At 36.5% G+C, this 26,187-nt stretch overlaps 1 protein-coding gene across 10 annotated transcripts; it reads right to left on the bottom strand.

Annotated features, from left to right (window-relative positions):
- Positions 1 to 514: 514 nt before the first annotated feature.
- Positions 515 to 26,163, bottom strand: als2b (alsin Rho guanine nucleotide exchange factor ALS2 b). Of its 10 annotated transcripts, none has more exons than XM_042757817.1 (37): positions 25,990 to 26,163; positions 25,302 to 25,386; positions 25,034 to 25,182; positions 22,543 to 23,612; positions 21,019 to 21,195; positions 20,679 to 20,859; positions 20,158 to 20,208; positions 16,869 to 17,037; positions 16,601 to 16,697; positions 16,426 to 16,503; positions 15,873 to 16,067; positions 15,524 to 15,695; positions 14,367 to 14,556; positions 13,937 to 14,002; positions 13,574 to 13,736; positions 12,292 to 12,423; positions 11,973 to 12,101; positions 11,765 to 11,788; positions 9,544 to 9,614; positions 9,394 to 9,460; positions 9,110 to 9,312; positions 8,962 to 9,027; positions 8,780 to 8,878; positions 8,150 to 8,314; positions 7,949 to 8,060; positions 7,490 to 7,567; positions 6,948 to 7,087; positions 6,698 to 6,862; positions 5,623 to 5,740; positions 5,368 to 5,525; positions 5,181 to 5,288; positions 4,350 to 4,526; positions 4,208 to 4,253; positions 3,663 to 3,724; positions 3,421 to 3,570; positions 2,748 to 2,844; positions 515 to 2,301 (listed from the first exon to the last, which is right to left on the bottom strand). In XM_042757817.1, the coding sequence occupies exons 2-37, from the start codon at positions 25,316 to 25,318 to the stop codon at positions 2,263 to 2,265; spliced, it is 5,181 nt and encodes a 1,726-aa protein (XP_042613751.1). In that variant the 5' UTR covers positions 25,319 to 25,386; positions 25,990 to 26,163; the 3' UTR covers positions 515 to 2,262. The 10 variants fall into 10 exon arrangements, with proteins under 10 accessions (XP_042613751.1, XP_042613750.1, XP_042613755.1 ...); XM_042757816.1 differs by having other exon boundaries at positions 25,302 to 25,372; XM_042757821.1 differs by having other exon boundaries at positions 20,721 to 20,859; positions 25,302 to 25,372; positions 25,990 to 26,162.
- Between the last annotated feature and the right edge of the window lie 24 nt (positions 26,164 to 26,187).

Genomic DNA, 26,187 nt, shown 5'->3' with positions numbered 1-26,187 from the left:
AAAAAGTACAAACAGATGTTGATACTAACCCTTTAATGCCAAAGCAATCGTTCAAAAGATGTATCACAGATTTGTCCATTCTGACAAGGCTGCAAATAATAAATGCAAATACTAAAATGCAACAAACCATTTAATCAGGCATAAGATAGCAACTAAATAGGCTCATGAACTTTTATAAGAAAGAAGAAACACCATTTCTTCTTCATTTGTTGTTGACATCAACGGTCAAACATCCATCAAAATTTGTTCTAGTTTGTAACTAGAAACTATTTTCAGATTATGCAGATGCAGCATGACCGGAATTTTGTATTTTTCAAAAACAAATGTCAATGAAATGGGGTTCAACAGTTTTGGATGAAAATGGAAACAGACCAATATAAATGCATCTTATTAAAACCCATTGAACCCAGCACCAAATGATTCGCGAGCAACCATTTTGACTTGTTCAGCCAGTATTGGAGAACAGAGCTTTGTTTGCTGTATTAAAGGCCAAGTAAAAGAGTCAAGATGACAATTTCAATTCCGAACCATTTTATTGCCATCCATTTGAATTATGAGTCAGTAAACAACTGGCACAAACAATATTCTTCAAAAATCACACATAAACTTCATACATACTTGCATACACAAACATCCAAACACAGGTTAATATGCACCCCTTGGCTCAGCATAGAAAAACTGATGTGGAAGTACAAACCGTACCTTCCTGAACCCAAAGTACAACATGAACTATGGTTTTCATGCAACATCTCAAGTGTCAATGGTTGTAAACATCAACAGTCCTTCATCATTACAGTTTTCACGATTACGTTTAGTAACATACAATCACACGCAAGCATCCCTGATCCTTGGAAATGGGTTTTGTGACCATTTATTCAAACTCTCCGCCCTTCTGGTGCTCTGTACGTGAAATACTCTACAATGCTCACATTATCTGTGTTGTAGCCAGATCTAACCATCATATGAATAAAACAATGTCAATAAAAGAAAATAATGTATTAGGATGTTGAGCTTTAAAACATGAGGCTCAACTCGAAGCTATTGCTGGATATAGAGATGTAATGACACAAGTCCATAATACTGTCAGAGGCACTTTTCAGAATACTGCACTGATTTTAGCATTGAATACTACAGTGCTTGCGTGTGTCAAGTGACCTTTCTGCAAAAACAGCTTAATTTAACAACAGCAAAATGCAGGAAATACATCTCATGACCAAATTAGTTCAGCATGCAAAGCGTTGTGGCTCATCAGAGAGCAAGATCTTCAACTTCTTGTTCCAGTGTGCCAGTGAAATCCACCACAAAACTCATACATTGGAGGCAGATACTCGGATATGCAGAGGAAATCTGAAACCATTCCAAACGTTTTCTGAAATAAAGGCTTGGACAGTTTCAGAAAACTGACTACAAAAATACTTAACTTCCCCCGAAAAAAGTGCATCAAAACAAAACTGCTGTGGGAGTGCACAGAGAAACAACAAAAAAATGTGTGTGTGTGTTGATCCACAAGCACTTGCTATCTCAGTTTAGTATCAACTGTTTCAATACTAAGTTCAATTTGGCTGAACAAAGAAGCTTGTAAACAAAGATTTATACATAAAGAAGCAGGTCACCAGTTTCTTACGAAAGCTCCAAATGGATCAGAAGTCAGCAATAAAAGTTTATTTTTTTCTTTTTTTTTCTTGGGACATTCATTAATAAAACGCACATCTTTTTGATTTATGTGAACAGATTCATGATTTGGGTCCAAGGCTGTTTGCTGTTTGCACTGAATGATGTAATAAGATCAGGAAAATTAATGTAGTAGTTTACTTCAAAGACAGAGGTAGATGCCCATTATTTCGGATGGCTTACAGTACATTAATGAACCTCATACAGTATGTCAGTGTGTGCTTGGAGGGAGAGGTGATCGTGACATACTGTTCATGAACGTCATTCATTCTGAGCCGACAAAGCATGGGCTCTTTAATAAAAGAACACTGAGCTGGAGAACATATCTTTAACATGATGGAATGACAGCAGTTAAAAAGCCTCGATAACGGCTTCCTGAGTGAGGAAGACACAAAAATGAAAAGAACACGTTAATAAATTCAAAAGCAAAGACAGCACAGATTCCAATGGAATCACTCTTCCTGGTCATGTGATCCAGTGATTGGCTCCTCACACATCATGGCAAGCGCCGTGTCTCGAACACTGTGATTGGCTGGTCTGTTTGTCAGTCATTCCACTGCCTTACCAGATGAGTCTGGAGAGATGTGTTCATTATGTGATCTTCTCATGCTGGATTTGATAGTAGCATGCCTGAGTGAGGAAGAGGAAGAATTCAATACAGCAATCTGTACACACTGGGCTTATTTGCATATTTATGAGATGAATGGCTGAGTAGATGACAATACAATATGTTTGCACATCTGTCAAAATGTTGTCACGTAAAACATTTTTAACTTTTTCTCTCAGTGGTTAACACATCACATAAAAGATCCTGTGACTATACAAAGCAAATTAATACGTAATACTGATATTTAATGCAATTAATGTTTAATAAGATTAGCACTGAGGCAGTTTATGTTTGGCTGTCTGTTACTATCTTTTATATTCTGAACTGTGGTTTAACAATGTTTGACTAATATGACATTTTGCTAATATGTCTGCATCTTAACACTGCATTGTTTCACACCGTTTACTTTTCTGCAGCAAGGTTTAAAAGACAAAACCCTTGTGAAAAACCCTTATACAGCAGACTATACCTTGAGTGTGGTGAACATGATGCCATGCTCTCCGTGTTGTACACATGGATCCATTAGGTCCTCGATGAGGCTGACCTCTGACCCCAGATTCCTTATCCTGTAGAGAACAACCGTTATGTCAACGAAAACATGCCTTTTTAACAAAGTGTTATTTTCTGTGCTGAAACATATGCAGAAAAACAGAAACTGGATGTCTAAAGGAACACATCCTCTTTTATCTAAGACGTTTATATTTAAGCCTAGTATGTATATCTGACTTGAGTTATCTGACACATCTTCATGTTTCCACAAAGTAGCACAACTGTTTACAACATTATAATAATAAGAAATGTTTCTTCAGCACCAAATCAGCATATTACAATGATTTCTGAAGGATCATGTGACACTGAAGACTGGAGCAATGATGCTGAAAAGTCAGCTTTGCATCACACGTATAAATTACATCTTAATATATATTCAAATGAAAAATGGTAATTTTAAATCTGTGAAATATTTTACTATATGTACTATATTTTTTTATATATTTGACATATACTTTTGATATAAATAAATGCAGCATTGGCATGCATAAGTGACTTCTTTCAAAACATTAAAAATCTCTTAATGCCAAACTTTTGAAAGGTAGTGTGCAAACATGGTCTTAAAAAACAGGACCTTGTGATCTCATCCTTACCGTGCACGCAGAACAACAAAGAGGAAGACAGGAAAAAGGTCATCCATAGACCATAAGAAATCCTGTTTTAGAAGTGCGAGTACTTCCTGGGTTATCTCCTCAAAGGTCAGCTGGATGACCTGAAGCTTGTCTGAGGGGGTAAAAGTTGTGCTGTCAAAATAAAAAGAGAAACAACCTTAAAAACCATTTACCAGAGAAAAATTACAAACTTTATTAGCCAGAAATTGATGTAAATCTCCAACCTTATTTGCTGTAAAGTCTCAACTGCTGAGGCAAAACAGGTGTCCTTAGTGCTTGAGAGAACCTACACACCACCAAAATACATCAATGAATATTGCTTCATGTTCCAGAGTCTTATTTCAGGTAATATAATCAGCATATAGCTTTCAATGAGAGCTTTAAAAGAAACTTAGGGGCCGTTCACACAGAATGCATTTTTCCATTACAATGCACTACTTTTGGATGTTTATCTATGTAAATGCATACGAGTGCTGCGTTTTTTAAGACCCGGGGCAAGTTAAAAGAATTTCAACACGCAGCACTGTTCATCATGTCAGTTCCAAAACAGTGGACCAATCAGAACACTGGAGACGGGCAAGTGTTGTGAGCTTTTATTAACAGGAGCAAGTTGGCATGGCAACTGTTTTATTTGACCGGAACATGGCGGATGAGGCATTCTGTGCTGCGCTTTTTTTTAAAGCCATTTCTGAGCACGGCGTCTCGTGTTTTTAGATGCAAAGACACATTCTGTGTGAAGGGCTCTTTCTCTAGGGTCACATATAACTACCTGTTGTTTTTCTCCATGTACTGTAACAGTCACAGGCCAGAATTTCCTGTGAAAACAGGTATTAGTGGCAGTAGGATGGATCACTAGAGGATAATAAAATCTACTGTATGTATTTTTCAGTGTAGCTGTGTGTCTGACTCACTCTTGCACCCCGAGGAAGGCGAGCAGTGCCAGGTCTGGTTGTTTGTTGAGTCGGAGCACACACTCCCAGTACACATCATCCTCCTTCTCTTTCTCTAGAGCATAGAGAGTGAAGAGAGGAGGATAGAGACGGGGCAACAGCACCGGCAGGAGGAGAGCAGAGCTGCTGACCACACACCTGCCATGCACACACACACACACACACACACACACACACACACATGGACAATGCATCAGATAACTTGTAAAAATGACGTGCAAAAGACTGCTGGTAAAAGCACAGTAAAATCAGTCTGAATTTATGAGGAAAAATAATAACGACAAAAAGTTGGTAACAATTATCTCATAATTTAGTTTTTTGTATTTCATAATTATGATTTAGTATTTCATAATTTCAACTTATCTCATAATTATTACTTAATGTGTCATCATTTTGTCAATTCAAACCTTTTATCTCATAATTTTGCTTATGTCATGATTATGATTTTTGAGAGCATGACAGACGATTTTTTTCTAATGTGCCAGAATTAGGCTTCTTAAAGTTTGCACCCATCAAGTTTCAATTAAAATGAGAAAAATCAAATGAGTAAAGTACTTTTAATTTATAAATTCTCTAGATTATCAAAATTAGGCATTATCTCATGGTGATTTAATATATAAACATTTTTATTTAATTTCCAGTAACAACAACAACAAAAACTCTAACTGTGATATAAACCATTACAGTTGTATAAAATAAAATTACTCATGCTATAATTTCAGAGTTTGGTCAAACCAACCACCCCCAGTGTGCTATGTATTATTTTACTCATAAGTGAGCCATCTTACGTACCCAGGTTTAGGAGACTCCAGCTGCTTCCCAGCAGGGTCTGAGCCGCCCTTCTCTTTTGGAGGGTCAGCTAGTGAACCTCCTTCCTCTGGCAGATCAGGAAAGAGGAATCTAAACAAACACATACATAAATATTCATGGAAACAACATTTAAAACAGAATTTGTCATCAGTCTGACTGACACATTTACCTGACAAGCTGGAAGATGCGGCTGAGATAGGACTTGATCTCATTGACTGCCTGGGGCAGTAATCTGCGGTTGGCCCCAACACCAACATATGTCATACGGTACACTGAAACCAATGTCTCCACCAGCCGACCCAGAGGATGCAGTGGGGTATCACATGCCTGGGGTCAAAAATCAGGGGTCAATGTATTCTAGAGCAAAATCATCAGACAACTGAACTACTAGAAGGGGCAAATTATGACATCAGGCAATGCATACCTTGACAAGGTAGCGGCGGATTGTGTGATACACCTCTAACGTCACAGGACCCACATGCTGAGGAATGAACTCTAGACTCTCCAGCGTTTTGTGATGAGAGCGACTCAGTAACTCTGGACTGAAACACACACACATAAATTCAGTTTATACTTTATACATTTAACAATACACACTTAATATTCATGTTCCATAGGTTTTCATCCAAGATTATAAACATAATTTATTTACATTTATATTCATTTGTTATGAATAATTTGGTTTGTGTGGAAGCCCAGGAAAAAAAAAAAAAAAAAAAAAAAATCATGTTTAGGTAAATCAAAATTAATGCAGTAAAAGTTATAAGATAAAAAATTATGATTATGAGATAAAAGTATAAATTATGACAAAAAAATTGGCAAACTTTTTTTAATATATTTTATTTCTGCTACTCTTATGTTATTTTTTATTCTGAGTCGAAAAAAGCATTTCACAGCATTTCGATTTTTTTTTCTTGAAATTAGGACCTCTTATCTCATAATTTAGACCTTTTATTTCATACATTTTATTTTTGAATTATGACAAAAAGTTGAAATAAAAGTTGATTAATCATTATTATGACATTTCATAATTATAATTTATGAATTTCATAATTTCGACTTATAATTAACAATTAAAAAAATTCATCTTAAATCTTTTCTTATTTGGCACAAATGGCCTTCCATATGTTTTTACACCTATAAACTTACAAATAAAAAGAGAAGAAAAAAAATTAGATGAAGTACTACTCATATATCAGTTCACTGGATTATCAAAAAACAGGCATTACCTCATTGTGATTTAATATATAAATGATTTTTTGTTTTGTGATATGAACAATTACAGTTGTATAACATTACTCATACTGTAATTTCAGAGTCTGGTCAAACCACCCACCCCTAGTATGATATGTAATATTTTTCTGCTTATTAGAGTACCGATTTGTTAGCTAACTAATGTCAGACTCTGCTGGAATCATATGTTAGTGTCAGGAGAGTTTTTTTATGCAGTAGTAGACACTGAGGTCCACTCTGCACTGTGTGTGTGTGTTTAAGTGTACCTGTCTCTCTGCTGTCTCCTGTTAGCAGTGAGTGCTACGGCGATGTTGTCCCACGCTGTAGTGGTTTGTCCCTGTCCTGGGGAATCACAACCTAGCCTGTTCCAGCACTCCAAAAACACGGCCTTCCACTTTTCTTCAGAGTGAACTGCTAACCTGCCCAGTTTACTGCAAGAGCACAGACACATCGGTTTCCCATCAACATTGATAATGCAGCTTAAAATTGAATTGTGCTACAGAGATCAACACACACTCGTACAGTGCATGAGCCTTCTCCTTGTCTGAGTCGTAGAGGCTGGGTTTGTAGTAGGTTCCTGACATCTTTAGTCCGGTTCCCCAGACTCCACTAAAAGAGCCTTCAATGTAGTCTCCATTCGGCATGGTCAGCACACCCTGCAGATTGAGATAAACAAACATTACCATTAAAAATGGTGTTGGCAAGATTTTCCATTTATTGTAATATTAGTTTAAATATTTTTAAAAACATTAATAACACAATTATAATACAATTAAATTAATATAATATTATTATCATATTTTAATATGAGATTTTTAATATTATTACAATTTAAAACAGCTGTTTTTCATTTTAATACTTTTTAAAATGCAATTTATTTCTGTGATGGTAAAGCTGAATTTGCACTAGCCAAATTTTTTTAAAAAGCATTATTTGAAATTGACATTTGTTGTAACATTTTAGGTGTATTTATTGCCAATATTGATCATTGTAGTGTGCCCTTTTTTAGATTTTTTTTTTAGTTTCTTTCAAAAAAAATAAATATAAATAAATATCACCTTTCCGTTTAGAGTCCAGTCTTCAGAAAACTCCCCTTCAAATGTGGTGTCATCCTCAGAGAGTAACACCCCATTTCCCTTGGAGAGAAACAATTAACAAGATAAAATTAATAATCTGAAGTTTCCTTTTTTCGTACTTTAGTAAGTATGTGTGTGTATGTGTCAGGTTTAGTCATTTTGGTAGAATCAAATGCATCTCAAAGTCATTAAAAACCTAATACCTAATGTGTTGAAACAATAGGGAAAAAACAGGAGCTGTTTTTCTTTTCTTCAGTTTGTTTAAAAAATATAATTTGGATAAAACCTTGTATCCATACTATTTTTATTTTGTAGTAACTGTTTTATAAAAGCAATAAAGCACAAGAGGTCATGATATATTGCGAATAAAGTCATAATATAACATGGTGTCTCGTACCTACATTGCTAAAATAAAACCAAATGTGTGCATGTCAATCTCACCATCATTTTGTTGTTGCTAAAAGATCCTTCATAGTACAGGCTGAACTGCGTAACAACAACTGCGTTCCCCTGACGCTGATCATCCAGCCACATGCCCATGTACTTCTCCCCTCTGACACAGAAGACAGTTAGTATAGTGCACAACTGCACACACACTCTCAAGGCATAAAAGTGCCGCAATCATTTTGTGAATCTGCATACCTGGTGATATCATCAAACACTCCATAGCCAGATTTTTTGTCATACTGCCACTGGCCGATGAAGACACTGGGAGAGGTGGAATTCAGCTTCCCACTACGCAACATCCCGTGACCATGACGCATGTTATCTTGGAAAGAACCCTCATATATTTCACCAGAGGCATATCTGAACACAAACACACACACACACTGTCAGTTTTATTACATCGAATCACATCAACAAACTACAGTTAAAAAGTTTTTGGGTCAGTAAGATTTTTTTTTATTCATCTTGCAATCTCAGTGAAAATTAGAGGTATGCTGCCAGTTAAATAGGGTTTGTCATATAATTAAGGAAATTAGCACCAGGAGCCAGAATAACACCGATAGCTTGGAGGTATCTGTACTGTTCTCTAATTCTGATCAGAGTTATTTTTCAAATATCTCATTTAAGTTTTTTATACTGTGCTTCAGAATACTATTCATTTATGAAATGTGCTTAAAAACCAGCCCTTCTTCTCCTGTTAGGATAACTTCAAACAGGACTAAGCAGTGACCTTGAAATTTAGGAAATTGTAGCTTGTTCTCTAATTTTGATCTCCACTCTACATACAGAAAAATAATATGCCAAAATAAAAACACAACCACAAACCTGAATGTTCCAAAGCCGTGCATCTTGCCATCCTTCCACTGCCCTTGGTAATGATCACAGCTGTTCGGGTTTTTGTTAGGCACAACATAATCTCCATAACTACAAAGAAAAATAAATTATGAAGTAAGAGACGTCAGCATAATAATCTGAAAAAAAAAAAAAAAAAAAGTGTAATCACTTACCCATCTTCAAGGCCGTTCTTGAATGTCCCTGTGTATATTCGCCCATCGGGCCATTTGACCACGCCCCTAGAACACAGACATAGCCAATCATCAACTTCCACGTTTTAAGAAGACTTACACACCCACAATTCCCTCTCTATTGACCTACCGCCCATTAGGTTTCCCTGAGACCCATCGGCCCTCATAAATGGCCTCCTTGAGCCGACTGTCTTTGTAGAATGTGTATGATGCTGTCCGTGAAATGGGCGGATCTGCTCTCTGCGTCACCCCCGTAGAAGGAGGTATCCCATCATGCCCCAGTCCACTAAGCGCTTGCTCCACCGCTTGGTTTATAGAACGCAGCCACTTCGCTTAGAATCAGAACATCAGTGTTTAACCAACTATACAGGTTTCTGTAAATAATAATTTTGTAAATAATCAAGTCAGGTCTACCTTTTCAGCTGGGGACGAGGCCAGCAGAGTGAAGCTCTCTTCAGGTGAAGTCACTTTTAAACCATATCTGCAGAGAACCACACAAACTTCATAACGTTTCATAACACTTGATAATTATATAAAGATAATAAACATGACTGGCACACTCACATGCCTGTGTTCTCCTCAGAAATAGGCTCCACCCACAATGTAGCCAATGGGAAGACGTGATGAGTGGAAAACTAGGAGGGGTTGAAAAAGGAATGCAACTAATGCAAGAATGGCATACAGAAAATAAATGCACTAGGATTGTACACAATTCTGTCCACTCCAGAGTAATGATGCACAATATATCAGTACCATATCTGCATACAGGAGATCTATTGATGTATTTACTGCCAAATTTGATTCATTAAAATAAATAATAATAATCTTACTGACCCCAAACACTGAATGGCAGTGTATGCGATGATGTCTAAATTCACTCATAGCATTTAAAGTACTGCATTTAGTTTTTTGAGTGTTCTATTTGTAATTTATTTAGACTAAATAGGATTGAATTAATAATAATGATGGTGAAAACCTTGTTGCCATACAATATTTGTCAAAAACTTGACACAAGCGCATCTCAGGCATGAACCAACTGTCAAAGGGTTTACATTTTCTGTAGGTTGACAACTACTATTTTAAAATATAAAATGTTGAACATATGGTTCTTTTTCCTAGGAGCACATTATGATGGAAAGGGACAATGCTGATGAAAGAAAAAACAGACACATACACGCACTGTGAAAGGTATCAAGAACAAAACAACAGGGAGGAAAATAATGGATTATCATCTCAAATACTCACTGGCACATTCACTACGATGAGACTCAGCATTAAACAGAACCACTACTGTTCAACATAAAACCATCCAGCACAACATGCCCCTTACTACAACCAGGTACATTTATGCATTTGTGCTTTAACATATCTTTTACAAAGGGTTTGCAAGCAGGAAGCCTTGGAATGTACCCAACCAGATGTACTGTCATCTTTCTATGGTTTTAAACCACTCAGGAACACTACATTTTGGAAAAAGTAGAGTCTAAATGAAGCATTACAGGAATTTCTGTCAAAAACTAGAAATTTAAAGTTTGAGCTATTACAGATATTATGTGATTTTAATCGATAAAATTATTTAAAGGAATATTCAGAGTTAAATACAACTTAAAATCTCTTGACAGTATCTGTGGCCACAGAAAATCACTTTGACACATCCATCAGTTTGTCCAGTAATGCATTACAAATAAAAGCCTATAGAGAGATTGCAAAGCAATACAAAAAGATGAAAATATGAAACAGTCAAACTGATGCAAAAGTATAAAAACATCATGTAACTGATGTAACTATGAGTAAAGTACTTTTTAGCGGAGCAAACCTACACCCAGAGGAATTAAGTAGGTAAGAAAAAAAAACTTTTTCAATTTCTCAATTTAATTTAGTTTAACTTGTTGTACTAAAATAGTTAAAACTGAAATAAAACAAATAAACAATGTAGACATTAAAATAAATAAATAAATATATATATATATATATATATATATATATATATATATATATATATATATATATATATATATATATATATATATATATTAAAAAGTTACTAAAACTTGATCTAAAATAAAATGAAAATTTATAAAACCTATAATAGTATCTCAATTATACTAAATGTCACTGATTAGCATTTACATTTCGTCTTGGTTTTTACTGTCTAAATGTGTCTAAATTATTTTCTGGATTAACACTGTAGGGTCCACTGTTGTAATATTACAACATCAGTTTTAGCTCGACTAAAATAAAGCTGCTCATCTGTTTTTTTTCCTCTAAGACCACATTGTTCATTGACCCTATTGTTCAACCTTGCAATTCTATTAGATGCTAGATTTTAAACATGGGCCTGTTTGCCTGGCCATGAACTCACACAACCTGAGAACTTCCATTGAAGCACATCATCTTGTTTTACTGGACTGGATAATCTATATTCAAGTAAGCAAAATGCCTATAATATTTATTTTTTCTATGATTAGTAATAAGTCTAGATTATGAAGATATTAAGGTATTGTTGAATGCATTGATCATTTTATTATGTCAGTGTTATTTTACAACACAGGGTTAAAGGGTAGCAAAATTTGCCTGTGCATCTTGCACTTTACATGGATGAATTGTGCTTCTAACTTGTTCCATGTGAGAAAAAGTAATCAAATAAAAGTTTTATTTAACCGCAGAATATTCCTTTAACAACAGCACTGGACAAACAAAACACTACAGCTGTAGGGTGCATCCTTGGGCACTAGGGGACAGTATGCTATGGAGGAAACTCTTCATTCGTACAGCCCATACTTACAAGACTCTTATAGGGGACCATGCCCTACCAAAACAAAGATAAACATCACTAAAACATTGGATACAGATTGTTAGTTTGGCCCTGTAAGCGAATAAAAAACTGAAGTGAAAGCACTGTGTAAAGAAGGAAGGACGAGATCAACAGAAAAGGCAGAGAAAAGGCAGAAGTGATACTGAAATTAAATGAAAGTATATAGAAGAGAGCAAACCTGTGCGTGAACCAGTGCATCGTTGAAAAGGATAAACCAGTTGACGGAAAAACGGCCTGCGTTCTGAAGAGTCAAAGCCTTATTACTGCTCTCACAGATCAGCCGCCGAGAAGGTTTACGAAGAGAGTCCTGAAAGAAGAGGAGAACTCTTAATTAACAGCCCAACTTCATCCACATTCTAGCTCCCCTCCACAAGTGCACCGAAATAAAATGATTTGCTCGGCAGGAAGAGCACCTGGCTGTCTGGTGTGCATTAAACTGACTGGCTTTTGACAGGTAAAGTGCTTCTAAGGGCCTGAACAGCAGCAAGGAGACTCACGGTCATCTTTCCTGGAAAGCTCTTCCAGAAGTGGAGTGTGTACTCGGCTTCCTTCCTCCTCCTCTTCAGATGAAGAGCCATGGATTCATATTTTGAGCAGGCATCTTGCAGCTTTTGATAATCCACAGAACTCTGTCAAAAAGATATAGAAGTAGGATTTATATAGTGATAGTGCACCGAGTGAAAATCAGTGGACAATACAGCCAGTCATGTTATTACAGAATACAATTACACACACACACACACACAAAAGAATAACCCAATAAACCCAAATAGGCAATAAACAACTATACAAATAAATAAGCAAAAAAAAAAAAAAAAAAAAAACAATAAATAAGCAAAAAAGTAAATAAAACATAAAAGCAAAAAAACTCAATAAATACATAAGCAATAAGTAAACAATATAAAAGCAAAAACTAAATAAGAAAGCAAAAAAAATAAGAATGCACAAACAAATAAATAAATACAGTAACACTTTATTTTAAGGTGTCCTTGTTACATGTTACATGTACTTACTATTATAATAACAATTAATTATGCATAATTCCATGCAAGTAACCCTAAGCCAAACCCAAATCCTAACCCTAACCATATAGTAAGTTCACGTAATTAATTAATATTACTCAGTACTTATATGTATAATTACACTGTAACATGACACCTTAAAGGTGCTGTATGTAGGATTGACACTGAGTGGTTGAACTAGGTATTGCAGTCCAAATTCAAAATATTGGAGACTTGACGCACATGCAGGTTGCCAGATTGACGACACAAACAGGAACGAGCGCACTTGACAATGACTGAAATGAAATACACTATGTTTCCCGCCAACTGGCAACCCGGGGTGACGAAGTACAATTGGGTAAACTGGCAGTGGGCGGGTTTTACAAACCAAAACAAAGATCGACATTCTAGCCCGAACGCACATTTTCAAAGGAGAATAACTGACTGTAGCATTGTTTTTCACATAAACAAGTATGTTAACTTAGCATGTTTCTTAAATATCTGCAAACATATTATGGTATTTTTATGCTTTAGCAGAGTCAAAAACTTACATACAGAACCTTTAAAATAAAGTGTAACCATAAATTTTCTTATTAAGGTAGTCTGGTTTAACATTTCGTATGTCCAAACAATTTCTATACGTGTGAATAACTAAAAGAGTAACCTGATTAAGCAAAAAATAAATAAACGTCAGAAAAATAAATAACTCCTTCAAACAAAAAAAATAAAAAAAATAGACAAAACATGAAGTGTTACTGTGTTTCTAGTGAGTACCCACCACCTCGTAGCAGGTAGCCAGTTTGAGCAGCAGTCGTCCGTATTCATGCAGGTGTTTTATGGGCAGGTAAAAGAGATGCGCCAGAACATCCGCTAAGGGCAAATCCTCTTCAGAACATTCAGACAGCTTCTGAACAACCTCGGCCCCTTTGCCAAACACATCACTTCAAACAGAGTAAGACAGAGAGTCTTAATATACATGCTAATGTAATTAAGTCTGTAATTATGTAAATATGAACACTGCATGAACAATGGCAAATCATTTCCATTACTCTAGAGTTTTGCAGCAAGTGTGGAATCCTAGGACAGCAAAGTCTTAGGAAAGCATTTGGGATAGGGTCTAACACACACATATATTACTTACTGACAAGGTTTGACAAGGGCTTGAAATCCTCCCATGACTAAGAGATCACCAACTGCAGAACAGTACCTTTATGACAAAATTAGAAGAATAAGGACATTATTACAACTAGGAAAATCAGCACTTGAGAAGGTGGGTTCAACATTTTTGAGTATTTAATTCCCATGACTTTACAATAATTCTTTATTACTAAATAATATATATATACTCATTATAAATATCTGCATAGAGATTGCAGCCACGAAGATACATTTCTGGTTAATGAAATGAATGTATTGATAACACAGATTTCCTTGACTTTCAAGGTTCTAATTTGAATTCTTTTCAGCATGAAGTAAGGAACAACAACCAACACCTCTTATTCCATCTGCTGAGGTCATCACCAAAATAACCACTTCATTTTCATTTTTGTTTTAATCTTCATTTTTATTACTCAGAATATGTGTCCAGGAACAGATGTGCATCATCTAGAATAACAAGCCCTCGGATATCACGTGAACGCCGCAGGAAAGAGGTTAGAGAGGCCGAGTTTTGACCAGTGAGCTGAGACAGCCGGCCAAATCGTCCAATCAGATTCTGCAGAAGTCCTGCAGAGGACTGACCGAGGGTGGAGCTTAGGGAATCTAAAAGCATTAAATAAATAAATAATTAATAAAAAATTACTGATGATATGACAAATAAAAATCCCAAATAATAAATCAGATAAACAGGACAGTCATCATTATATTATAATTAAAATAGATTATTATAGAGTATATTTTGTTTTGATTTTTATATATTATAGAGCATTTTTATAACTTGCTTTCTCTTTAATTTTAGTCACTATGTTGTTTTTGTCAATTTTATATTTCTATATAGTGTTGACTACACACATATATATATATATATATATATATATATATATATATATATATATATATATATATATATATATATATATATATACATATATATATATATATATATATACATATATATATATATATATATATATACATATATATATATATATATATATATATATATATATATATATATATATATATATATATATATATATATATATATATATATATATATATATATATATATATATATATATAGTGTGTGTGTGTGTATGTATTTATACACACACACATATACATACACACACACATATATGTATGTATGTACAAGTATATTACATACTATATAGTATTTATTGATTTTTACTAATTAGGTTTTATTTAATTTCGTTTTAGTTATTTTATCACTTAAACTATGAAAAATGAGAAATGTTACCTTGGCAACTAGGTGAAAAAAAGTTTGAGTTTTTTTTATATTTTATTTTATTTTAGTTAACATTCATTTTATTTAAATTAACACAAAAAAAAATGTTTATGGTTGTAGTTTTAGTTTCAGTTAACAAGAACAACCCTGTTGCATACATTAAGGAACTTTAAATGCTTCAGCTGTTTCACTTCCACTGGTCTTGCTACTGAATTACACCATACTTGTACAGCTCGTGCAGGGCTATAATGGAGATATGCTAATGAAAGTCTAAACTGAACAAAACAAGTTATCATCCCACACACACACACACTGTCATACCCAGTTTGAGCAGAGGCTGGAGCAGAAGACTATTGATATTGCTGAGTTTGCAGTAATATTTCCTCACTGCAGCCGCCAGCTCATGCAGGCTTGCAATAAAACCCATTACATTACAATCCGTCAGCGCCGCACATGTCCGTCCTCCTGCGCAAACACTGCTTACATAGCCCAACTACCACAAACACACACACACACAATGAAACGAGTCAGAACAAGTCATGTAAATAACAGCATCACTGCACAAGATTCAGAGCACAGTAGTATTCAAAATTATTTGAGAAGTATATTTATTCTATACAATAGCAATTTGAAAAAAAAATGATGATGAAGATGACAAAGTCTTGCTCACATTCATACAAAAGGGCAGCAGCACCGGTTGCTGTGTGTATTCTCCTGTCTTCTCCTCTTCCTCAGTTTGCTCCATCACTTCTTTCACCTGCTGCCCACTATAATACAGGATTGGCTGGATACAATCTCCATCAGCCAATAAGAGAGTGTGTTGTTGCCCCGCCCCAATATCCCACACACGAATCCCATCTGACAGCTGTGTAAAGACAAAAGAGGACAAACAAAGCAAACCAGTCATGAATCAGTATGTTGTCAACACTAATTTGGTCAATAGCTAGGGCCTTAACCCACTAAACACTGGAACACTGATGACTCGGTTCACTGTTACATGATTCTGTGAGTGCACATTAAATGTCATTGGTAAATCAATAACATCACAAACAACATCCTTTTGATACGTTTTGTTTATCATGCTTTTTCTTTGTAGATAATATTAAGTACAGTGCCATCATTAAATTTGAATTTTCCAAAACCATGTAAAAGATTTCAAAAGGCAGGGAATTTTATTCTCCCTCTTGTGATATTTTTTCTGTTTTAAGTGCATGTGTGCACACCTTGGCTAAGTGAGGAAGGGTGGTGGGGGATTCCATGTGTCCCAGCTGTCCAGAAGTGTTGCAGCCCCAGGAGAACACCTGCCATACACACACACAACACACACAAATTACAGGAGGATTACACTAATACAGTGCTCAAGAGAAAAGCCACGGATATGCAGGCGAAGTGTGTCACCTGTGATTGGGCGGTCAGGGCGAGAGAGTGATAAGCACCTGCAGCCACTCTCAACACCTCTTTACCATTCAGACTCTTTACACAGACGGGCTGCGGTCTGAAAAGAAAGAGAAAGAAATCACCCCATTATGTTCCTCTGTGATGTATCTAATGAGTCTGTCCTCATTTTAGTGGAGCACTTTATATTTTAAATCCCTGGAATCTTATGTAATTTAGGAGTTGTTAGGCAAGATAGTCTCCATTCCTCTGCTGATGGGAGGATTCTGACCTGGGAAGGAGGTCTCCATGTCCAAGTTGCCCTTCCTGGCCACGTCCCCAGCTCCACACTTCTGTCTGCAAAGGCGGCAGGTGGGCATCGGCCTCAGGAATGCCTCCTGGAGCGAGCGGGACAGCCCGTGCACGGTGGCGGCTCGTTCGCCGCAAAAGACGTGGAGACACTGAGAGAGCGGCAACAAGAAAGAGATATCCAAACTAAATCCATATCCAAACTAAGAACCAAAATGATAAATCATAAGAAACTGCAACTCTTGGCAGTTTGTTCCTCATTGAATATGCATTAGTTCAGTTCTGCCATATAAACACAAACAAACAGCATAGGGAAATTTCACATGAATCATTTAACAGCACAGACGCAGACCCAAAGACTTGGCCAACTCCAATTCTACTCCCTGCAAAACACACACACACACACACACACATTCAAACACAGTATGGCCAGGTGCACACACAAACAAACACATACAGACTGCTGCCATGCTGAGTTCTGTTCCAGCCCCACTGGGGTCCATCTGTCATAGGTGGGGCTGAGGAGATGAGAAAAGGTGTGTGTGTGTGTGTGTGTGTGTGTGTGTGTGTGTGTGTGTGTGTGTGTGTGTGTGTGTGTGTGTGTGTGTGTGTGTGTTGCAGGTAGCTGGCCTGGCCACCATTGTCTTCTCTAGCATGCGTATCAGCCTTCAGCTGATTTATGAACTCAGACTGACACACCAGGCTGAGGTATCCTCATGAGCAGAGAGACCTTAAAAAGTCCTTGCATTACAATTTCTAATTCAGCAAACTAAATGTAAATCACTTTAAACACATGCAAAGCACTAGAGCAGAAAGTTTCTGACAGCTCTGGACTACGGATATTAAAAGATATTCATGTATCAACAACCTGCTGGTCAACTTAAAACCAGAAGGACTACTTTGAATCGCACAGTGTCAACACATGACTTATATTCATATCTCTCCCCAAACACAAGCAAAAAACTAAGAAATTGTATTTTGAATTAATAAAATGAAGCAAGATTTTTATATATATAGATTTTTCATTGTGACATTATTTTCTTGACAATTATGCACATTTTCATCCAAATTCAATTACTGTTATATGAAAAAATTTAATTCTCAAAAAAGTACAGGTGCATCTCAGTAAATTACAATGTCGTGGAAAAGTTCAATTATTTCAGTAATTTAACTCAAATTTTGAAACACGTGTATTAAATAAATTCAGTGCACACAGACTGAAGTAGTTTATGTCTTTGGTTCTTTTAATTGTGAAGATTTTGGCTCACATTTAACAAATACCCACCAATTCAATCTCGTGTAATTAGAATATGGTGACATGCCAATCAGCTAATCAACTCAAAACACCTGCAAAGGTTTCCTGAGCCTTCAAAATGCTCTCTGAGTTTGGTTCACTAGGCTACACAATCATGGGGAAGACTGTTGATCTGACAGTTGTCCAGAAGACAATCACTGATACCCTTCACAAGGAGGGTAAGCCACAAACATTCATTGTCAAAGAAGCTGGCTTTTCACAGAGTGCTGTATCCAAGCATGTTAACAGAAAGTTGAGTGGAAGGAAAAGGTGTGGAAGAAAAAGATGCACAACCAACCGAGAGAACCGCAGCCTTATGAGGATTGTCAAGCAAAATCGATTCAAGAATTTGAGTGAACTTCACAAGGAATGGACTGAGGCTGAGGTCAAGGCATAAAGAGCCACAACACACAGACGTGTCAAGGAATTTGGCTACAGTTGTCGTATTCCTCTTGTTAAGCCACTCCTGAACCACAGACAACGTCAGAGGCGTCTTACCTCTGAAGAAGAACTGGACTGTTGCCCAGTGATCCAAAGTCCTCTTTTCAGATGAGAGTAAGGTTTGTATTTCATTTGGAAACCAAGGTTCTAGAGTCTGGAGGAAGGGTGGAGAAGCTCATAGCCCAAGTTTCTTGAAGTACAGTGTTAAGTTTCCACAGTCTGTGATGATTTGGGGTGCAATGTCATCTGCTGGTGTTGGTCCATTGTGTTTTTTGAAAACCAAAGTCACTGCACCTGTTTATCAAGTAATTTTGGGGCTCTTCATGCTTCCTTCTGCTGACCAGCCTTTTGAAAATGCTGATTTCATTTTCCAGCAGGATTTGGCACCTGCCCACACTGCCAAAAGCACCAAAAGTTGGTTAAATGACCATGGTGTTGGTGTGCTTGACTGGCCAGCAAACTCACCAGACCTGAAGCCCAGAGAGAATCTATGGGGTATTGTCAAGAGGAAAATGAGAAACAAGAGACCAAAAAATGCAGATGAACTGAAGGCCACTGTCAAAGAAACCTGGGCTTCCATACCACCTCAGCAGTGCCACAAACTGATCACCTCCATGCCACGACGAACTGAGGCAGTAATTAAAGCAAAAGGAGCCCCTACCAAGTATTGAGCACATGTACAGTAAATAAACATACTTTCTAGAAGGCCAACAATTCACTAAAAATATTTTTTATTGGTCTTATAAAGTATTCTAATTTGTTGAGATTGAATTGGTGGGTTTTTGTTAAATGTGAGCCAAAATCATCACAATTAAAAGAACCAAAGACTTAAACTACTTCAGTCTGTGTGCACTGAATTTATTTAATACACGAGTTTCACAATTTGAATTGAATTACTGAAATAAATTAACTTTTCCATGACATTCAATTTTATTGAGATGCACCTGTATATGTATATAAGATTCTCCAAAAAATTTCTATATATATATATGTGTGTGTATATATATATATATATATATATGACAATAATCATTTAATTTGTGTGTGTGTATATATATATATATTTTTTTTTTTCATATGACAGTAATCATTTAATTTGTTTGTTAAATAAAGTGTTGCCAAAATTTTTGTTCTTACTGACCACAGACTTTAAATGGTAGTGTAAATTGCTAGATATTTTATTAGATTTCAAGAAATTGCTATGCTTCCTTTTATTTATTCTAATTTTAATTTAAATATATTTTGTATTAATTACAGTATTACTATGTTTTTAATATAATGACCACTGACAATGAGAATGAAAAGTGATGAAAAGTAACGTGCAGACACATTAAAGTAAGCAGAATGTGCTAACGTGTCAGGAAAATAATCATAATGCAAAAAAAATTTAATTGTACAAAAATAAGCTTAATTTATTTTATGCAAATGTATTTTTTCTTTTGATTTTGGGCTGAAATTTAGACATGTGTCTGTGGGATTCACCCATGAAACTACTTCTAATTTAAAACATTTTACAAATGCAACTACATAAAAATACCTTCAGTTTTTGCGTTGGATGCCGACTCCTTCACCTCAAACTCTGCAATATCTGTAACCATGGCAACAGTAATATATTGGAAACCTGTCCACAAGTGCCATCGGCAGGAGTTTGAAGAGCCATGGCAAAACAACCAATGCCACTGACAAACATATTACTGCAAGTTAAAATTGGCCAGGCAGCGATTTGCAGGGTTTTTACTTTGAACTGAATGAACTAATTCTTAACACACTGCACAGGATTATGATGAAACTTCACATATTCAGCTAATAAAAGAATACATTCATAGCAATCATTCCTTTGGTTCTTATGCGTCTAAACAGCAGAACAGACTCTCTACACTCAGATGATTAAAAAAGCAGACCATTTTCTTTAAATATTTATGAAATTTGCTACAAAAAGGAATAGAGTTGTTAGTTATTCATAGCCTCTGCAGCAGAAACACCAAGCGTGCAATGAGCTGATGGATGAGAGAGGCAAAACTTTACAAGATGCTCATCAACATGCCCATGCAGACTTACGGAGACGGCACACTGGGTGTAAGAGAAGGAGAGCATGTGTACCCTGAGAGAGCAGGCCAGGCAGGGACAGGCGACGACTGAGCTCCGCCTCCTCCTCTCGGATGTCCCCCAGGCTGGAGCTTTTCTTCCCCTGCATAGGCTCCTCCTGACGCAGTCTCTCTTCTACTCGCTCTCCTGGAACCTGGAGCACAAAAAATTTGGTCAAACGCATCATAGCTAGATTATAATCTCTCAGTTTCTTCCCAATAAAAGTGCCAAAAACATCAAATAAATGTTTGATGTTTAAGGAGATGTAACAAACTTGTAAACACACAGTATAAAAACTGGAAAACACACTTACCCAGTAACCAATCACCTTTCTCAGAGAGAGAGCTTCGTATGTGGACACTACACGTTCCCCCACTGCAGAGGCACAGGACACCACCAAGTTGTTTAACGCAGAGCCCATTGGAGTCACAGACTGGGCGACCGGGATCAAGGGGTCAGAGGTGAAACAATCAGCACAGTCACTGGAGAGCTGTGATAGGAAAGATGTGAGAACTTAAATTGTGCATTTAGAAGCAATTAAACAGTTTGATTTATGATGGCTTGGAAGAGTCAACTAGTTGGATAGTGATGGAAGGTTAGTGATTTTAACTAAATAAACAAAAATCTAGATATTTTTAACTATAATATTTGTTACAGATTTTGGCATGTCACCGTGCTAACAGTTTTAAATTAAATTTGGATATAGATATACAAATACATACACTACTGTTCAAAAGTGTGGGGTCAGTAAGTGTTTTTTTTTATTATTATATTTTTATTCTGTGAAAATGCATTAAAAATTTAGTCTAAATAAATTTACCAAAATTAATAAATAAATAAATCAGTCCAGTAAATGCTATGAGTGAATTTATGCATCATAGCATACACTGCTGTTCAGAGTTTGGGGTCAATAAGATTTTTTTTAAAGATTTTTTTTCATTCATTAAATTGATTAAAAATGAGAGTAAAGTCAAGTATAATGTTACAAAAGCTGTTGTTTTGATCTTTCTATTCATCAAGGAATCAAATAAATGAAATGAAAATTAAAAAATTAAAACAAAACGTATATTTTTTTCCACAAAAATATTAAGCAGCAAAATCTTTTTTTTTTTTAAACTAGGATAATAATAATAAGAAGAATTTTTTTTTTCAGAACCAAATCAGCATATTATTATGATTTCTGAAGGATCGTGTGACACTGAAAAATTGAGTAATGACTGCTGAAAATTCAGCTTTGGAATAAATCACAAATCATAAATTGTAATTATATTTCACAATATTACCCTTTTTACTGTAATTTTGTGAGCAGAAGAGACTTCTTACCTTCCCTAAATTTCTGAATGGTAGTGTAGATATAGATAAATATATGCTGTGCATGCTGATTTCGCCTTTACTTTCATTTTCACATTTCTTTTACATTTTCCTCACTTTTTAATCTTCACAAACACTAATAATTTCATAACACAGTTAAAAATAATCTTCAGCAAATCTTATAATGAATCTACATTATTTCATGTTCTACATCATTATGTTGCTACACCCCAGTTCACTTATCATTTATTTTTAATTTATTTAAACTAAATAGTATTGAATTTTAATATTGGTCATTTATCGGTTATTGGCCATAACATGAAATTAATTATCAGCTTACAGGTATCAGGCAAAATTTTAATACTGTTACGGGTTTAATACCCAATGCATTTTTATCAAAATGATCACACTATTTTACACAGTAAAAAAAAAAAGCATTTTAAATATATAGAAAAGTTTTAAATATATAAAAAATGGTGCTCATATATCAACTTACTGCTTGTTGGAAGTTGTTTCTGAGACTAACCTGAGCTGAATGAAGTGTGCTGGGAGTCTTGGTGGTGTGCTCGGCCAGGGCATGATCAGAAAGTCTTTTAAGGTAGGCCTTCACTGCCTGCTCATCAGGATATGGGGAGGACTTCCCTCCTGTGGCTCTACAGCTGTCCGGCTCAGGAGTGCTGAACTCTGAGGCTTCAACACAGAATTCTCCATTTGTGGGCGGAGCTTCAGGCTCCTCTGGGTTTTCTATGGTTGGTTCTACAGGTTCTTGGCTAGATGCAGGAACCTTGTTTTGTGGTTCAGAGGCAGGTTTGCTCTCAGGAGGAGGTGTAGATTCAGGGTTAGTGATGCAAGTGGGTGAGTTTGGGATCTGGGTTGGCATGGATAGAACGGGTTCTGTAGGAGAGCTCTTGCCTTGCTTACCCCTCGAGCTCTGATCTGGGCTGCCCTCAAATGCAGATGTGGTCTCACCGCTGTCCAGCTCAACACCTACTGAACAGTGATGTCCATCAGAGATAATAACGTGGTCCTCTCTGTCTGTCATAGTGTACAGCATCTGATGGCACTGACCACACTTGTCTTGAGGGGGTTTCCGAGGCTCATGCGGAGGGGGGAGACAGCGCACCAGAGCCAGGCTGTGAGCAGCTCCACAAGCCACCTGCAACACGTGCCTTCCAGCCAGGTGCTCTACCTTCTGGGGCTTCCAGACAGGAAACTTTGAAGTGTTCAGTCCCAGCTGGCACCCGCTTCCCCAAGCCCAAACTTCATGCTTGGCTGAAAGAGCCAGAGTGTGCTGATCCCCACAAGCCACCTCCAGGATCTTCACCGTCTGAGGGGGCATGGCCTCGGAGTCGAGCACACCCACAGGGGTGGGATTAGGGATAACAGAGAGTCCTGATAGGCCACACTGGCCGTGAGTGTTTTCTCCCCACATGTGCATGCCTCCATCTTCTGTCACGACTCCACTGTGGACGGAGCCAGCAGCAACAAAAACAACGCGTTGTTCACTAAGAACCGCCTCCAAAACAGGCTCAGTCACTACTGATGATGTATGGTTCTGTTTCCATGGCAGCTCGCCAAAGCTGTAGACTTGTCCCCCTAGATATAGTATATAAATGATTACATTTGTGGATTGCAATATTAATGAAAAATGTATGAGAAGCAATAGTCAAGTCTTTTCACAACCTTCCCAATCTGGTTAAAGCAGTGGTTTTCCACCTGAGGACTGGTGCCAGCTAGAGGAACTTCCAAGTGGGCCACAGGTTGACTTAAAATTCTTTCAGTTAATTATATTAATATAATATAACTTTATTAAAAAGCTAAAAACACACAAAATCAAGATGTATATTGAAATCATATTTATTTTTCCCCCTCTCAATAATGATTGCTTTTATTCAAGAATTTACAATTCTTTCACTTCTGGAGTCACAAAAAGACTTCTACTTAATTAATTAAATATTTCTAAACTCCCAGTTTCTGTGAATAATACAGCTGCTTTGTCATAATTGCAGGAGAAATCCCTTATGGTGCAAACACATTTACTGTTTTAGGTGATTTTTTTGGCAGATGAAATCCAGTCATTTCAATAGTTATCCATCACAGGGTTAAATTGGTCACATGGATTTGTTTATTGCGAGCATTCGCTGCAGTTTTGTCATCTACCATCTTAAATGCTTGAGTGTTTTAAAGTCAGGTGGATTCTGATTGGCTGTCAAAGTTTTTATCGTTCATCAACTTGAAAAAATAATCAAACTGAAAGTGACTGCAACAATATCGTTCCTCTGTGTAATTATCATTATAGTTGCGTTCCTTATCTCACAGAATTAGAACAATTATCAAAACTTAGTTATAGCTATCGTTCTAGTTATCATTCTTGGTGTGAACGGGCCTTTATCCTATATGAGGCAGTCTTAAGAGTCATAAAGTTTGAAAATCACTGTGGACATGAAGCATTTTCATTAGTTTTCTTGTGAAACAAATATAAAAAAACAAACAAAAAAAAAAAACCTTTTTTTATCATGACGTGGAGGCTGCGGGTCACATTCACCCTTGAGAACACCTCAGTGTATCCAGATGTTTTTTTTTTCATTTTAGGACAGTTTCCCTTAAAATAAAATGAAAGCCTACAGTATATGACTTTCTTCTGTAGAACCCATACAAAGTCAATAGGGTCTAAAACAACACTGGACACCATTGAATTTCACTGCATGAGTAATCGATGAGTATTTATTTATGCGGGTGAACTATCGTGTTAAATTACTGTTACTATTCCAAGGCTTGTCACACCAAAGGCACGTGTCAAAGGCAGACCATGCTATTACATTTTGATAAAAGATCACAAAGAAAAACATTTGTTCTTTGCAATCCATAACTTGCGCACAATAAGACCACGTAAATAGTCCATTTTGATGTTGACTTTAACCTGTTAACAAAGTGCTGCTCATCAAATATTTGTATTTTGAAGAGGGTTGGCCAGCCAAATTTGCATGTGTATCCAGTGTGAATAATAAATGTATTACCCTCTACCAGCAGAACACCGTGTCTAGCTCCCAGGGCAGCCTGCAGAACCGGCCGGGAGAGCAGAATCCTCTCCGGTGTGGTGCTGTAGGAGTATCCCATCCACGTGTGGAGAAGTCCTCTCTCCCCAGAACCATCCTCCTCACCACAACTAGAAACGCAGTGATGAATACACTTTCAGAAAAGTCTTAGGACAAAAAAACAAACTAAGAAGTGTACAAACATTGCATTGTTCTACACTGCTGGCAGTCTATCTTTGCACACACTCACCTTATCTGCTTCTCCATCTCTAAACGTTCCCCATATCACAGCTGTTGTGTTTGTCACTGTGGATGATTGTCCTGTAAGAAGTGATCTATGATTTCAGATGTTGGATGACAACAAAGGGTTCGACAATGACTTGTATGTTTAAACTAATTTTCCTGAGACAATGTTTCATAAAACTAGTCACAAAGTGACTGAGCAAATTCTGAGCATTTCTGTACCTAGGCTACATTTCTTTTTAATTGTAAAGTAAGTAAATGAAATGTTTTTGTCCTGACAGTGTAAGCACACATGTACACACACCGGTCAGGGCCGAAGGTGACGCAGAGCTGTGATGAAATCAGATGAACTAGTAAACACTAGTAAACACACAGCAACAGATCAAGAACAGTTACTGTTTAATAAATACTCAAAATTAATATTAACAACTTATTTTCTGAGTTTATTAAAACACAAGCTGTCAAACAGGTTTAGATGGTCATAAATAAAAGTCATGCAACACAACAAAACACAACAAATCTGGAACTAACGTTGCATCACCTACGTCGACAGGAGTTAAATAACTCATGAATTAAACATACCACTGTCAAGCCATAATACAGTCTCTAGAAGACATAAATATTTCTATTTTTCATTCTATTCGCTGATTTAACATCACTCAAGCTAATAAATATGGTGCTTCGTTCATTCTTACCCCGATTTGTCAGATTAAAGATCTCAGAGAGAAGCGAATGACTCTTGGCTTAATATAGCTTGTCAGCTTTTAAAACACTTGATCAGAGAAGTAAAATAAGCCGGTGAGAAGAGCAGACCCAGCAGAGCGAAGCTCGTGATGATTATAATGATGACAATCGGGTGTGTTGTTGTGGTGCTGCTGTGAGCGCTTCAACGG

The sequence above is a fragment of the Cyprinus carpio genome, chromosome A6, assembly GCF_018340385.1.
Source record: "Cyprinus carpio isolate SPL01 chromosome A6, ASM1834038v1, whole genome shotgun sequence".
Taxonomy (NCBI): domain Eukaryota; kingdom Metazoa; phylum Chordata; class Actinopteri; order Cypriniformes; family Cyprinidae; genus Cyprinus; species Cyprinus carpio.
This window is presented reverse-complemented; position numbering and strand designations above follow the sequence as displayed.